This window comes from Hydra vulgaris, chromosome 11 (genome assembly GCF_038396675.1).
Source record: "Hydra vulgaris chromosome 11, alternate assembly HydraT2T_AEP".
NCBI classification, from domain to species: Eukaryota; Metazoa; Cnidaria; class Hydrozoa; order Anthoathecata; family Hydridae; genus Hydra; species Hydra vulgaris.
Window position 1 is genome coordinate 38462975 of NC_088930.1, and position 18089 is coordinate 38481063.

An 18089-nucleotide genomic window follows, 5' to 3' on the forward strand; every position below is an offset into this window, starting at 1 on the left:
GTTAAAACTTCTATGAAAATATTTCAGGGGCTCAAAAAATGTTTGGGTTTTTAGGGAGTTATTAAAAAATACAACTTTCAAAGATTGATAATAGTTCTTCTGGAAAATATTTAACATTTTGTAAATTTTAATTTGAACAACCATTAAGAATTACAACCCTAAATCCCTTGGAGAATAATTCTGCATGAAGAAATCTTGAATAAATCTGATTAAAACCGTGGCGCTAAACTAAAGAATTCAAGAAACAAAAGCAAAAAACAAACAGTTTAATGCAACATATACTAAACAATGATTTTTCATTCAAAATAAGAGCGAGGGCCCAAAAAAAAAATTCGGCTTAAGCCTCCGAGGGTGTGAAATCCAAGTAATCATAAATTAATGTGTGACTTTCAACAGGTTTATCTTCGTGACACCTGACACATACAATTATAAATCACCAATTACAATGAAATTACAAATCACCAATTACAATGAAACAGAATCTTATTCATCTTTGGTAAAAATCTGTGGTATTATCTTAAGGGCAACTTTCTGTAAGAATCAGGCAGAGCTCAAAAGTAACCCTCTTTAAAATTGCAATATTTTCAGTATACTGATGCTATTCATACTGGATTTACCTTCCAGTTGGAATAGCATCAACATGCCGAAAATTTTAATTCAAGATCCAAAAAATTTTTTAAATTGTTTTGTGCATCATTTTGTGCACCAAAATGGTTTTGGCACCATTTGGTCATAAATTTTAAAATATTTTTCAAACTTTGAAGTCTAATCTCTAGCGAACAAATATATTTTCAAAAATATTTTAAAAATGATCTTCTAGTATGAATAGCAACAACATATATAACAACTTAGAAAGGTCACTAATGAGCTCTATCGGATCCTTATAGATGACCTCTCAATCAAAAAAGAAATCTATGTTATTTTTTTACTACATTTGCTATGCCCCATAGGTTTTGTTTTTATAAATATAGAAGATTTCAATACCCATTTTTCATTAAAAAGTTGAGACTTTCTGAAACTATTTTTTATCCTCTTTTAAAACTTGGTTAATATCGAAAAACAAAAATTCAACTCCTTGTTAGACGTATAACGTACATGTCGTATGGTAGAACGAGACGTACGGGACAGTTATGCTTGAAGCCTAATACTTTAGCAAAAAGTTATTATTTTATTTTAACTTTTCTTATGTAAATTTCTAAATTGTTTTTAAATTTCTAAGCCTTTTTTTATACAATACACAGACGAAAGTTTTATTGTTAAAAAGTTGAGATTTTCTGGCATTATTTTTTATTCTTATTAAGAATTTGGTTTATAAAAAATAACTGTTATTTAAATTTTTGAATAGTTTTAACTTCTGTAAAATAAACTTTTGTGGGAAAACATAAAAAAAAAACACATAACCTAAATGCCGCCAAATTTCAAGCGGCAGGGGGGTTACCAAAATTTTTTCATGTATATTGTATATAAATACTTTTCGGTAAGCCTCCTAAATTTTGGAAATACTTTAGGATTTTGGCTGCACAGTGGTTAAGAATCACTGGCTTCGAAAAATTTAATTATTTTGTACTGCCTATATGAAAAGTGTTTAGCTTTCTAATGTAGCTTCAGGTTTTATAAATACATGTATTTGGCCTTTGAATGAAAATATCATTTCTGAGAGCAAACATTTTGTGTGCAACAACTTTCTGAGAGTTCAAATGCAACTTTAGGAATTTATAAATATACTGTTCAAATAAAACTGTATTCCTGGATGCATAAATTCTTTATAAAGTCTCATTTAATTATGACACCGAAAAAAAAACCAACAAAAAAAATCGAAGTTCTTGAAAACATCACAAGTTCTCTCTACAATATAAGAACCAAAGAATCTATTAAAAAATTTAAGACAAAAAAAAAAAGAAGCTGAAAACGTAGTCTATTATATATATAAAAAAGTAGCTGTCAAGAGGACTTCCATTCACGGTGAGACACTATTTTACAGTAAAATAGTCAATATCTTTTTTTGGTGGAACAAAACAAAAAACAAAGATGATTGGTTGTAGATTTTCATCAAAGTTGTTCAAAATAAGTTTTTGGAATATTTATTCCTCAACAAACATTTGTTTCTTAAGTGTCTCTATATACTCTACCCTAAACCCTTTTTGTCACTTTAAAAAAAAAAAAATTCTAAAAGTTTTTGAATTTCTAATTAGTATAAAATGTATAATTTTAGTTTAATCAAAACAAACTGTGCAAAATACTATTTCAGGCCAAAAAATTGAATGTTACAAAATCTGATCAAAGGTACAATAGATTACACTATAAATAAAAAACTATAACATCCAAAAAATATACATATATATACAAGCGTACACACGCACACACACATACACACACACACACACACACACACACACACACACACACACACACACACAAATACAAACACACGACGCATACATATACAGTTTAACATATTTATTATGAATTAATATTATATACCCGTTGCTATGATGTTGCTATGAGCAAAGTTATTTGTTTAATAAACATACATCTAGATTATTATTCTTTAAACTTAAAATTTATCTATATAAAATTTTTTATCTGATAAATTTAATTTTTTAAGTGATAAGTAGCTTTCTTTTTATTGTTTTTAAACTTTGCAACCAAAGTTTAGTAAATCCTGGTCTTCAACTGTCTCTTCCTTTTTTCTTTGTCATCTCAAATCTCCTTATTCCTAGACAGTATGTTTTTTTTCGACAGTATGTTTGCAGTTTTTCTTTTTACTTACCCTTTTGTCTATAGACGAAAGAATAAATGAAAGAAAGTTTATTATTTGTTTTTCTCTAGGTAAAACCTTTATATTTTATACACTTTAGTAAAGTTGTTTCTCCTTTTTTGATAATGGATTTTTTATTATTTTTTAACCTGCTTAACATGGCCCGACTTTACCAAGGTGGCACATAGGTAAAGTTATAAAGGGCTGTAAGACTAAGAAAAAATGATTAGTTTTTTTATTTCATTTATTTTGCCGTTTAATAATTAATAATTAACATATATGTACAAAAACGAAAAAAAAAAAATTTATGAGGAAGACAATATAAACTTGTCACCAAGCACCGTTTTTACATATAAAAATTAAAGTATAATTTTTTTTAATGATTTGTATTATTATAATTATTTTCTATTTAACATAGTATAAATATTATCGTATAAATATACATTACGTTATTACAATCTTTTCATAGAGACCTTTTGTATTAGTTTAGTATATCGTAATAGTATTAATTCGTATTTAAAAAAATAATAATAACTAAGTTACTGTTAAAATAGTCAAACAAAAGTAAATCAATTTAAAAAAAAACATAAATTTATATTCATTTTGAAAGTCATTCCATATTATAGGTCCTCAATTAGATATACAATATTTAGGATAAATTTACATTGACAAGAATTTCTAAGAACATAATACTTGCTTGCTTTTTAGTTATTTCATCATTTGAATAAAATTCGGATAACGAAATAGTTAGACCATAACGAAATAATAGTAATAGAAACAGACTAAGTATTGATACCAGTGTAACTCCGCATACAACATTTAATATTCCTTATTGGATATTATGAACATATTGCTTTCCATCTGTAAGTTAACTTTTAATCCATGAATTGGTTGTACTATTTATAACATAATGTTTAATTTTTTCTAAGAGAATGTAATGGTAAATATTTTTAGGAAGAATACATTTAGAAACTCCAAAATTTAGGTGAATACATTTAGATAGTTTAGACTTACAAATAAAGTAATTTGTTATTGTCTAAGCCATCAGTTATTTGGTTGACTATTTCAATAATTGCATGCTCAGTTGAGTACTTTTTCTAAATTTCAAATTGTTTTGGGTAGAATAAGCTTCTATAAGTAAAATATTCAAATGTTCTATTACAAATTACGAATTCAAACAACTTTGAGAATACAGGAAGTAATGATATAGTTATGAAGTTTGTAATGACAGAATGAAGTTGAAATACCCAATCGTTGATCGGATATTTATATTAAATCTATTTATCAGAGCTATCGGCTTACAATATCAAAAAGACTTTTGTTTAATGGATGCTATAAAACCTTTATGAGTGGTATTTTTTATAACATGATAAGAAAAACATTATTTCACCATTTTTACCAATGATAAAACTGACAAAGAGACATTTAAATGATAAACGTGGTATTTACTTAGTGACTTTTTATAATACAAAATGATTTATATAACTTGGAAATTACATTTAAATTAAATGACAAATTACATAATTTTTATAACTTTTGCAAAATCAAGCAAAATCAAAATGTCACTCATATTGTTAAGCAAGTGTATGGAGTGACGATTAAATAAAAAGAAACAAATCAAACAAAAAATCGACAGTAAAAACTATAAAAAATAATAAACCAAACATAAATAAAAAAACTAAATTAAAAAAAAAACACAATGATATAAAGTTAAAATAAAGATAATTAAAAAGTTATCTCATAACAAAACGCAAAAAACAAAAGAAAAGAAAAGAAAACCCTTCTAAGTAAAAGGATAGAGTAAATGAATAAAAAAAACCTAAGAAGGATTAAGTATAATCAAAAGTTTGCACCTAAGTGAGAAAAAATAGTATAAACAACTAAAAACGTGCAAAGTAAACAAAACAGCTATAGAAAAAAAATTAAGTTTTTTTTTCTTTCTAAAGTTGTTTTTTTGTTGAGTATTTCCGTAAATTCTCTTTAGTCTATGTATTTCATATTTTCATAAATAGAACAGGATCAGCTTAAACTTTATATCTTGAGTGTATTTAAAAAAAAGTGTACTCAAGCTGCATGAATTTATTCATGTAAAGTTGTTTCTGGCTCGATTACAAACAACGCTAATTATATTAAACAAACTCAAAAAGTAGAAAAGTAATTTAAAACATGTTTTAATAAAACAATCATTTTTTCTAAGTTGATTATAAAATCAAGAAAACGATTGTACCACTCCTAAAAATAAATATAACTGAACGTATAACACAGTTTCTATCTGTTGTTACAGTTCTTATTAGAAATTTACTTTAGCCAATATCTAATTCATTTATTTATTGCTTTAGCAATGGCAAAACTATTATGCGGATTAAAACCATGTAGTTATGATAATATTGTTCCTAGTAGTATGGATATGGTTAGAAAATCTTTCGTAAAATTCTTTTTTAATATCTCTAAACACAGCAAAGACAAGCTGCATTTTTTTCTTCAAAGTAAAGAATATATCGGCTATTTTCTTTTGCACCCCCACCACCACCACCACATCCACCAAAAAAGGTGACTTTTAAGTTATAGTCGGTTTTTTGACAAATATAGTCGAGTAGTTGGGTATCTGACACAGTTCAGTCGGGTGAGTTTTAGTTTTGGGAAACTTTTTTTTCATTAGAAACAAGTCGGTAATTTTTAAGGATTCACTCCCTCCCCTCATTTTATTCGTAGAATAGCCTCTGGTCACATGTGTAGGTTTTTAAACAATTGACAGGTCATTTAATTTAAAAAGCATGTCATTCAAGTTATTTCACCTCATTAATAAGTAACAGATTAGGTTTTTTTTAAATATATATTTAAAATTTAGGGGTATTTTATCTACCATGCTTAGCATCTGAAAAAGATTTGAAGCCGAACGTTTAGTTTAAATTATTTCAGAAACCTTAAAATCTTTTTTAAGTAAAAAATTAATAAATAAATATTTTTAAAAATTTATTTAAGTAAATTTTAAATATATTTAAGTAAATGCAACCTTAATAAGAATAAAAGTTGAGAAATTCTTAGATAAAAAAATTTATGCTTTTTAAGTTTTTTGTTATAAAAGGCGTAGTTTAGTTAAGTTAGTTTTGCATGCGAATTTGCTGTTATTTATGAAATTTTTTAATAATTTCACTTAAGTCCTTTTTAATATAAATATTTGTAAAATTTTAAGTCTGAAAGATTTATCTAAGACTTTTTTTGTTATCATAGCTTCAAAGATTAAAAATGTTACATGAATAAACTCACGCAGCTTGAGTACAATTGTCTAATTAAAAAACAGCAGAATGTTAAAATTAAACACTTAATTCTTATATTAGATGATTTCTTATGGTTGATGTTAGAATTAAACACGTTTAGTTTTAACTTCCTGTTGTTTATTATAAATTTTTCACTAGAAGATTTTTTAACTTTATCTTTTGCACAAGAAAAATTATTATAAACAATTAAAGTCTGACCGATCATGTCAATAATTTTATTTTAAAGATAACTTTCATATAATTAATTTTTTATTTTAAAAAGCCAATTATATGAAAATTATTTTTATAAATTTACAAAAATATGATGTAATTTTGATTTCAACACATCAATACCCAGTGGGCACGAGTCGTCCGAGGGACATGCTTCAGACGTCCGTTCCCCGGACGACGCATGCTCACTGGGTAAGGAGTATACAAAAAAAATTTTATGCTTCAAATTCAGCAACAAAAAAGAAAAGTATTTAAATCAATATTCACGAAATAACAACGTTTAATAAAAAAATTTCTCTTTTTAAACATGTAGTAAGCTTTAATTTAATGAAAATTAAACTTAAAAAGATAAATAAGAAAGTTTCATTTCAAATTATGGCGCTTTAAGTCGTCAGTTTAACAAGAGTAAATGATATATATTTTTTTGGGAATGCGGCAAACAAAACTAAATGTTCGAGTAATGTTTGATTATAAACAAAATTTTAGTCAGAAACTTTTTTTTAAAATAAAGAACCATACTAGCAGCTCAACTTGAGGAAAAAATAAAGCATGAAAAAATTTGAGATTAAATAGAAAACTTGATTTGAGTAATAATTTTAGCAGAGTTCCAGTCAAAAAATTTTTAAAGTTTTTTTATGTCATAAGACTTTTTTTATGTCATAAGACTTTTAAAAATTTAAACTTGGGTAGTTAACCTAACACAATACGGAGTTAACACGAAATGAAATTTCCAATCAAAGCTATTTTGTGTTTTTTTTTTTTTTTTTTTACGTTCTTTTACGCGCTTTGTTAAACATATTTTGAAAATAAATCATTTAGACTAAATTGCTCCAAATCGTTTTTGACTTATTTTAATTTAACAGAGCGTCTCACAGGCCATATATATTTTGTCAACAATAAGATCCCATGGGACTTTTAGACTCGGGTATATTATTTATGGCAATAAAAGATAATGATAAAATATGTACATAACTAATAGATTAAAATATAAATAGCTTTTAAGAAATTTGAAAAGCAAAACAATTTTGCATAAACGGACCACACAGGTTTAACACTTCTTGTAAGAGTATGAAATTAATGCCTTGTGTAAAATGTTTTTCCTTTTTTATATTAAAAAATAATATTTTTAGCAATTAAAAAAATCATTTATTGGAAAGTAACAATAAAAAAACTCCATTTTCAAAGAATAATAATTAAACGCAAAAAAAAAATAAGACTTAGAAACTTCAATTATTAATGATTGAAAAAAAATTATTACTGAGAAGAAATTATTTAAAATATTTGTTTAAACGTGTTTAGTTTATTTATGTAAACGGCAATCACAAGTTTTTGCCCAAGTTACTAAAATATAACGTTTGGCGAAAACGAAATGAAATTCTTCAATTGCCGGCGCAAAAACAGCTGCTGGTATATTACGTCACAATATGACTCACTATATTTATCATGAAATATTGGGCTTGTGCCTTATTATGTTTGGTTAGAAGTGCTTGGTGATCTTTTCAGGAAAAGTTATAATTAACTCTTAATGTGATTTTTTAACTTAATATATACAATGTACATATATATATATATATATATATATATATATATATATATATATATATATATATATATATATATATATATATATATATATATATATATACATATATATATATATATATATATATATATATACATATATATATATATATATATATATATATACATTTATTTATTTATATTGTTATACTATATATATATATATATATATATATATATATATATATATATATATATATATATATATATATATATATATATATATATATATATATATATATATATAGTATAACAATATAAATAGATAGATAAATATATATATATATATATATATATATATATATATATATATATATATATATATATATATATATATATATATACATACATACGCACACACGTAATATATAAAGATAAATCAGAAAACAAGAAAATATAAAACAAAATCAAGAATAGCTATCGTAGATGTAAATTAATTTTGCTTTGTTTTAAAAGATCTGCTTTTTTCAAAACAAAACATCTGCTTCATGCTAAACAACGTTTACTAAAGTTTTTCTAATGAAACTTCCTATGGCTTTAAATGTTTTCCCAAATGATTGTATCGACAGTAAATTTTAAAACTATTATTTTGAAAAATGTGAAAAATAAAGCTGATCTAGGTGAGAAATAAAATACATAAAACCACGCGATAGAAAAATGAACGTTAAAGAGGAACCTTCTTCAGTAAGGTAGGAAGTTTATCTAAGAAAAGATTTTATCAACAAATAAGTCATTTGTGTAAATGGTACTTCCCTTGAAAAACTCCGTTTTTTGATATATTTATGAAATAATTTATAAAGAACACCGAAATATCATTTTTAATTTGTAATCTAATTTGCAGACCTCAGTTGCTGAGCTAGACAAATTAAAACAAACTTTTTACTTATGTTATAGATGTATTTATAAATATAAAAACATTTATAAACACTTATGTCAATTTAATAATAAGTGTTAATGATTAAAAATTAATTTTAATAAATTGTTATACACTACATAAATAAATTACCTTTTATTTTTTTAATCTAATGGTAGTAAAAGTCCTGTCTTAAATTTCTATAATAAGCCTTTGACTTAACTTCAAGATGAAACTGTAAAAAGAAGGACAGGGCCAAGACATTTAAATATCACTACATATTTTTTTTTTAAACGTTTCAGTTATGGCTTTATGTTCTTCGTTTAGTTTTTTTTTTCAGATAAATTTTTTTTTGCTTTGAATATTTTTTTAACAATATCATATAGAAGCATAATATCAGATATAAACAATTAAAAACATATTTAAACTCGCATTTTTTATATATCTAGTTTAAAAAATTTGAATCTTTATATGGTAATATCTTTTAATTGCTCAAATATATTTTGATGAAATTTGAAATCTGTTTATCAAGAATAATCTAAATTAAACTTTACAATATGTTTTTTAAAATCCAATTGCCTTTGCAAATGAGTTAGGGAGTAGAGAGTTTCAATGTATATATATATATATATATATATATATATATATATATATATATATATATATATATATATATATATATATATATATATAATATATATATATATATATATATATATATATATATATATATATATATATATGACGTTTTTATCAAGTAACGTAGATATATATAACGTCTTTATAGAATAAAGCTTATTTTTGTTTTTGTTGGTACTTTTTATTCCCGTGCTCCAATCACCGTTGACGAGCTTAAGGTAGCTAAATAGAATTTTTTTTATGTACGGAGAAAAATATTTGGTGTTTGGAATTATTTCACTGTTATGTTTAAGTGTTTAAATGAAGTTAGCTCTATTTTTAAGTTAGCTACTTTACGTGTTGTATACGTTTATAACACGTCTATACGTGTTATAAACTATCTATTAAGAACGTGTTTGAACCATCAGCATTGGATTCTCAATAAAAGAGCCAGGGTGGTGGTAGAAGTCAAAGTTCAAAACACAGTAAAAAACCATCACAATTGAGTTTTTCAGCTTCTTCTTTTCAACTTCAGAAGTTTACCTCAGCTTCTTTCTTGAACATCGACATCATACTTGGATTGTCTGTAAGTACCATAAATGTTCAATTTTTTTTTTAATTCGTTGTAAATTTTACCTTTTGCACACAAAAAATTGATGCATAAATTGATTTTGGATAACTAGTAGCTAAATGCGAAAATCATGAATCTAATGGCAAACATCTTACGTGTATTGCTAGGAATATGTTTGCCATTAGATGCAAAAATAAAACAAATCTTATATAAGAAACTGTATCCAGAAATTATTATCATATATTCTAATATTATTATTTCAATTATAAAAGTAATATTCCCATAAGCAACATGAAAGTAAAATTTGTGCACTTGTAATAAAAACTATAAAAAAGTTTCCAGAATAAAAACTGTTTGCTACGATGAGTAAAGGCGCAACTGTGTTCAAAAACTTCAACCAAGACACTACAATGGTTAACTTAGCATGAGAAAAATGTTTGTCGATCTTAAAAATGAGGTTGTACGTAATTGTATATGACTTTAAAAATAGATATTACCAATTATAATGAAATTAATAATAAATGTTGTTTAAAAACAGCATAACATAACAAGCATAAATTTGTCTAAAAAGAATGTGTATCTAAAAAAATGTTTAGATACTCATTAATGATTTTTTTTTTTTTTTTTTTTTTTGCATTTGTATTTTATGCAGGCGAAAGATTTCGTATATATTATTTTTACACCGTGTTTTTTTTTTTTTCCATCGTATTCGCATAGTATATCTCGTTTTTTGTATTGCTTTTGTTTGTTTTATATATATTTATTGTGTTTTACTTTGGTTTCTTTTTGTCAGATTGAAGTTAAAAATTGGGGTGATTGGAACACGTGAATAAAATCCCCCTTAACAATGTCTTGTACTAACCCACTGGTGCGAGCAATTGGTTTTAGCAATTGCGCGACTTTAAATTATAATAAAACGCAGAGACAGTTCAAGTTTTATAAAAATTATATTTTATTAAACTGTGATATTAACTCTTCAAGTGAATCAAATTTACTTTGTATATGTTAAACAAAATCACTAATTCTATCAAGTTTGAAATATAAAAAAATGATTGTTTTAGTAAGCAAACTCATTTGAAAATTGCTTCAAACGTTTTTGCGTTATGAACATGTTTTTTTTTTGTACTTTTGTAAAGTGACGTACAGAGTTTTATTTACTATTATTATAAATTTGTTGTTCCAATATCTCTCCTTGTAATTAAGAATATATATGCATATTAGATTTAAAAAGCTTACTTAAATATGATTAAACGTTCACTTTCAACTGTGTATACATAACACCTCTGTTTAGTACAACACTTGGAGATCAAAAGTAAATAATATTAAATATGGCTGCCGTGTCAAATAACTTGCACTCAAGATTGCCTAATATCTATTGAATAATATTTCCTAGCGCAATAATATCGCTAAAGTTTTTTGGGTAAAATGTAAAGATAGTGTGAACGGTAATTTTATTGGTTAATTTTACAGAGCTTAACTCTAGTGTGAACATAATTAAGCTTTCACTATTAAACTCACTTGCAAACTTTTCACAACAACATTGAGAATACTTATTCTTGATAAAAAAAACTTAACGTTTCAAAAATTTTATGTTTATGATGACCAAAAAAAACAGTAACTTGATTGCTATTTTATCAACAGTCTCTTCATTTTTTATCAATCTATTCTTTTTTATTTTTTATCTGTTCATTTAGGATTTTTCCAACTAAAAGCCAGAAATTTCAATTTTATCTATCTCGCGTTATGTTTTTTTAAACGTCTTATTGGTAAACGTATCTTGACACTGTTCAGGCACAGAGTAAGCACAGGTGAAAGCAATCTATTTCACTAATTTTAAAAGAAAAAAACGCACTCGTTCATCGTAAAATTGAATGAAACACTCAAAGCAAGTAGATCAAAAAATATTTTTTGTATTCTTTCACTGGTGGATAAACTGAGTAGAAGTTTGGTTTTAGTTAATATAGGTTGGCAATTTAGGTTGCTGTAAAATGTAGTGACTAAAGGAACGACTTCATTAGGTTTCTTTTGTTTGAGCTGGTCCTTGTAGTTTTGCATTATGAAATGCTTTTTCAATAACAATGTCTGGATAATTACATTCTTTCAGCCATAATTTAAGCTCTGCTAAACGCAGGTTTTCGGTGATATAATCAGATGTAAATACAATTATTCTTTTTGCAAGACTATAAGGGATGTTCTTTTCGGTGTGGTAAGGATGATGACTGTTTAAATTAAGATAATCGTGTGTGTTTGTTTCTTTATAAAATATGTCAGTTTTGATATATTTGTTATTTTGAAGAATAACAGAAATGTCTAAAAAATTAATTATATTATAAATATTTTCTTTTTCAACTAATTCAATGCCATAGTCAATTGTGAAGGTAATTGAATTGTTTAATTCGGCGAGTGACAATTTAAATTTGTTTATATCTAAGTGTTTAGGCCATATGTTAAAACCATCATCAGCATATCTAAAGTAGAACTGTTCAATAGTATGAACCTCGTCATTCGAAAAAAATCTTGGTAGAATTTTTGGAAAAAGTATTGTTTCTTCTAAGAAACCTATCGAAAGACATGCATAGTCTGGTGCAAAGTCTGTACCCATGGCTGTACCTGTGATTTGGTGAAATAATTGATTATCAAAGAGGAAATTATTGTTTTTTAAAATAAATGATGCTGATTCTATAATGAAATTGGTAGTAATTCGTTCAGGTATTAGATTTTTATGTTTTTCAACCCAAAATTTTAATGCTTCTAAACCAAGGTTGTGGGGAATTGTAGTGTAAAGGTTAACAATGTCACATGTTAGTATAATACTATCTAGCTCTACTTTTCTAGGAATTTTTCTTAAGAAGTCCCAATCATCTTTTATATAAGTTTTTTGCTTCCGTACAATAGGAGATAGAATTACGTGCAGAAATTGGCTTAAATTTGACGTAGGTGAGTCAATTCCTGCAATAATAGGTCGACCCTTTAAATCGATTGGTGGTTGCATTTCAATAACTAGAGAATTAGACTCTTGAACTTTTTTGATTATTTCTTTACATTTGTGAATTTTGGGAATTACATAAAAATTGCTTGATTTCCATTCAAATTTTGTGATGTAGTCTATCTCGTTTTGTGTTAAGCATTTATGTTTATAAATCATTTTTAAAAGATTTTTGAAAACTAGTTTATCAGAGTTTAAGTTTGTTTTTTCATACGTAATTGAAGATGATAGATGATCTTGATAAACAAGCTTATCGCTGTAATATATAGAGTCCATCACAATTAAACTGCTACCTTTATAAGCTATTTTAATAACAATGTCTTTCATTTCTCTCAGCTCTTTAAGAGCTGTTCTTTCTTGTGATGAAATATTATCAACTGATAGATTTTTAATGGGATCAACTTGTTCGATTTTCAAAATTATTTCATTAAGTTCTGGAAGAGTTGATTTAACATTATAATTTGATTTCTTCTTTAAAATGCTAATATCATTATTATGGGTTTCATAAAATTTTTCTTTTAGTTTAAGCTTTCGAGTGAATTGTCTTATATCTGAATTAATGTGCAAAAAATTACCTTTAGTTGTTGGGCAGAATTTAGGACCTTTTATCAGAAGTGATATTTGGAAAGTGGTCAGGTGTTTGGTGGATAGGTTGATGACCTTAGGTTGTATTTTCTTGGGATTGTGCTTGTCCAGTTTTTTGAAGGTGCGCTATTTAACAATTGGTCATAATTTATAATATTATTTGATGAAGAATTAAAGTTTGCCGAATTGATATTTTCTTTCTCTTTTTCTTTTTGATGGTTAAATTTAGAGCTTCTTGAATTGAAATATAGACGATCTTTATCGAAAGCTAATTTAGTAGAAACAATATTTTTTTCCCATTTTTTATCAATTCGTTCTTTATCTTCATTTTTGCATTCTTCGTATCGCAATAACAATCTATCTTTTAGAGCTTCATTTGTTGCATGATTATTAATAAAGTTGGTAACTTCTACATCGACATTGTTAAGTGAAGTAAGAAAATTATCTTTACGTATTGTAAGTATTTCGCATTCTGATTTTAAACGCTGTAGGTCAAATTTTTTTATTACGTTTTCTTCTTCAGCTGATATCAGGTGTAGATTATCACTTCTGAACTTTTTAGGGATAACAAGTGGTTCTTGTTGTAAACAATCGTGATATATGTTTAGAAGGTTAGTGCATCTGATGTGTTTGTAGTATAAATATTTGTATTTATCTAAAGATTTAACAAAAAACTTTTGGTGTTGATCTTTAAAGTTCATATATTGTGTTTTAATGCTTTCACTTGACTTGTTATGATGCTGGTAACTTTTAAAACGATCTGCATTAGCTACACACATGAGACATTGTTCACAACAAATTAACTGGGACAGCTGCAGAACTCTAAAAGTTGATGCTAAAAAGTTTGATAGGAAAGTTCGTGAGGCACTCGAAATACAGTACCACCAATGTGCCCCTCAACAAAACGGTATCAATTTAGATGAGGGACAATATGCGTCAACAAAATTTTGGACACCATTTATGGCGCACTTACGTTAGAAAAAGATGAAAACATCCCATTGACATAAAATAAAACTGCCGTTTTAAAAATAAAATACAAAAAAACAAAAACAAAAAAAAAACAAAAAACTTTAAAGCTGAAGACGCTGGTCACAACAATCCAGCGAAAATTTCTTTAATAAAAATAAAAATAAATTTAGTATCGAGAGAAACTCGTATTAATTGATGTTTATAAAATAATAATAATAATAATAATAATAATAATAATAATAACAATAATAATAACAATAATAATAATAATATATATATGTATATATATACTATAACTTATTTATAGAAGTGAAAAAAAAATGTATGCATTTAAACTAAAGATCAGATGTGCATTAAAACTAAAGATCATGTTGCTATGTACACAATAAAAAGTTTATGTACACATAAAAGCATAATAATATTTTCAGGAACATTGTTTATTGCTGAAGTTTTATAAAACAGCGGTTTTAAACTGTTAACGAACTTTTGGATTTAGAGAAAGATAAGTAAAGATATAAAAAAGCTGCAAAGGTTTGTAAAAGAAAGTAAAGAAGATTTGTAAAAGAAAGTGAAAGTTTAGTAAAGATTTAAAGAACATCATATGCATTTTAATTCATCTTTTTCAACATTTGCAGAAATCGATAAAGTAAAACCTATAAATAAAAAAAGATGGTTCTGTTATCTATTTTCAATATTATTTTAAGTCGGTTATCTATTTTCAATTTAGAAAAAAAACAAAAGTGTTTGAGTCAAAAACAAACAAACAATTAAAAGTTAATTGTTTCATCTAAGAAGACGTAATTGTCTTTTTTGTGTCACTTTTTTATCTTATAAAGATAAAATAGAAACAAATTTATGAAATTAATTTTAAAAATACTTTATAAATTAAAAAAATAGTCTTACGAGATAGTTGTAAATGGAAAAAAGGTAATGAAGAAAAAAACAAAGTCATAAAAAACAACAAATCTACGGTCTGTCTTCACGTTTTCACCGTTTCCTAATATTTTTATTTTGCCGTAGCGTTTTATAATTTAATTATTGTTTGATTTTTCTTCATGAAAAAGGCTAGAAAAAATGTTGTCGCGCCACTGGGTGTAGAGCCAATCAGAACTTTTACTGTGTAATGATGTTTACAGCTTAAGTATGACGATGGTTGATTGTGTTAGCTATTATCAATATGCAACATTATCAAGCTTAACATAGCTTGGCATCTCAGTAAAAACTTCAATAACCTATTATCACACATATTTTTTTTGTGTGATAAATAGGTTTTCAGAACTTCTTGTGTTTATAGCGGTGTTTTTTCTTTAATATTTTTATTTTTAGACAAATTGATAAATTAGAATTAAGTTTGATTAAAATCTAACAGTTTTGATTGGAATTTTTATACCAAAAACTTATATTAAATTATCAATACTCTACTGTTACTGAATAAAACATTAGATCGTATTGTTGAAATTTTAATCTAATAGCTGTAATTACAGTATAATTAGGCTCACAGAATATCATAGTATAATTGTAAGCAGTAATTACAGTATAGTTGAGTTAAACAAAATTTATTTAAATTATATATGACCATTTTATACTTTGAGTTGGTTTGTTTTCCTTAAATAATATTTTTGTCTATAATAAAACTTTAAAAGTTTTTGTTGAACAGACTATTAGTTGCTCAGTATTTTGTGTAATCAACCTGTCTTTTTAATTTATGGCATGATTGTAATCTTTACTATTTTCTCAAACTCGGTAAAATTTCTATACATTTTTATGAGAAAACTTTTTTTTTTTTGAGATTCTGGTTAACACTGGGTAGTTTAATTGAACGTACAAAATTGGTTGTTCAAGCAATGTCTTCTAAAGACCATAAAACAATTCCATAACTAAAACCTCGTTTTCATTATAGTATGTGTCATGATGTCAGTAAATAGCTTTTTATAATATTGTTGTTATAAAATAATAAACATTGTTGGGAGCAATATTTATTTGCTTAAGTACATATCTGACAATCTGTGTAACTAATCTATAAGCATACATTTCAATAATCTATGGTTCTATTATTTGTTTTGAATTTTATTGTTTTCCGTTTTAATACAACTCTTATATTTAAGATCGACTACTTATGTGATCATATATTCCAACTCCTTTTTTACATCAAGAACATATTAATACCCGGTTGAACTCAATCGAATCTTTCATATGGTTGGTACTTTCTTTCAACTTTTATTTGTTTTGTGATTGTAGTTGTTATCCTCCTACAATCTTTGATTTAATAAAATATACCTTTTGCCCACCTCTTCTTCCTCTTCTTCGATTATAGTTTTTTAGGTTTTTGTTTGACTATTGTCTAAAGCCTATGAAAGATGTTTTATGGTTTATTTTACGGTTAAACATCAATTCTTTCGGTAATATATTTGGTATGTAACGAAGAGTAAATTTATACAAAAAAATAAAATTTTTAAATAAGAAAATAAATTTTTTAAATAAAAACTTTTTTTTATATAGTGGAAGCTAAAACAAAAACCCAAACAATTTGGCGAAGAGTTAAAATCGTTTAAATCCCCATTATTTGTTATTAATTTCATTGCACTCACAGAAGTTGTTTAGATTTTAAAACAGTTGTTAATTATAAAAAATTTTAACATTGCGCCTTGAATAACTTATATATTTTTTTGACATATTTTTTATTATTATTATTATTATTATCAGAATTAATCACAAATTTTCTATATTATTATCAGGGCCTAAGCCCCTGCGCCCCTCCCCTCCAGTATATATTCATACTTACAAAATATTCAAATGACGATCAACTAACTGGTCGCATTTTTAATTTTATAGAAAAGCAATTTCATAGTAAAAAGTCTGTTTTTGAGATAAAACTAATTTGTTCTCCGATCGACTCTGTAACTTTAGTTGACATTTTTAAATGTTTTTTTATTTGACATGAATACATTTTTAAATATTTCTTTATTTGACATAAACACATTTCTAAACAACTTTTGCAATTTTGGCAAAGAAGGAGGTTGCATTTGGAACTTTGGAAAGGAGACCAAGCCTTTCTAGTAAATTAACCTCACTACTAAGCAGATTAATCTTACTACTAAGATTAAGAGCAAGCTCTCTTACACTTTATCACAAATTAATTGAAAACTTTAAACGTAATAATGGAAAACACGCAAATTAATAATATTGCATAAAAATACAAAAATATTCAGTTTACAAAAAGAAAATTTAATAGATTATTGCAAATAAAAAAAATTACAGTATTTGACAAAGAAAAATCATTTCTAGTTTTGATAGTAAGTTGCGCTAAACTTAATAATCCAATAAGGCAGCAGTAGAAAATAAAAAAGTGCCTAAAATATGTGAACAAAATTAAAAAATAGATATTCATGAGTTAAACTCTTTATGTAAAACAAGATTGTGGTATTAGGAAGAAGAATGATTGAGTAAAGCAGCTGTAAATATTTTAACACACCAGATGAGCCAAGTGCTTTCAAGCGTCTTGTTGAAAGTAGTTTTAGAGTAAAAAATTTTTAAATGTTTTGTAAAAAAAGTAATGAAGTAGCTACCATGTTTACGCAGATTGATGTTTCGACCACAAAAAAATTTCACTTAATTGAAAACAAGTTAATCTTTTTTTTTTTTTTTTTTGTGCTAATGCTACTTTTAATTGTAACTATTAA

At 25.7% G+C, this 18089-nt stretch overlaps 1 protein-coding gene across 2 annotated transcripts in view; it reads left to right on the forward strand.

Annotated features, from left to right (window-relative positions):
* The first annotated feature begins 8280 nt into the window (after window positions 1-8280).
* LOC100201911 (dual 3',5'-cyclic-AMP and -GMP phosphodiesterase 11A) overlaps window positions 8281-18089 on the forward strand; it is a 69531-nt gene continuing 59722 nt past the window's right edge. Inside the window, exons 1-2 of one of the 2 annotated variants that reach the window (XM_065811011.1) lie at window positions 8307-8516; window positions 9708-9884. Coding sequence is in view for 1 of the 2 variants with exons in the window: in XM_065811008.1 (XP_065667080.1) it covers window positions 8485-8516 (32 nt within the window). In the remaining variant the exon portion in view is untranslated. Of the gene's footprint in view, window positions 8517-9707; window positions 9885-18089 lie in introns of both variants that reach the window. The other variant, XM_065811008.1, reaches the window with a different exon arrangement.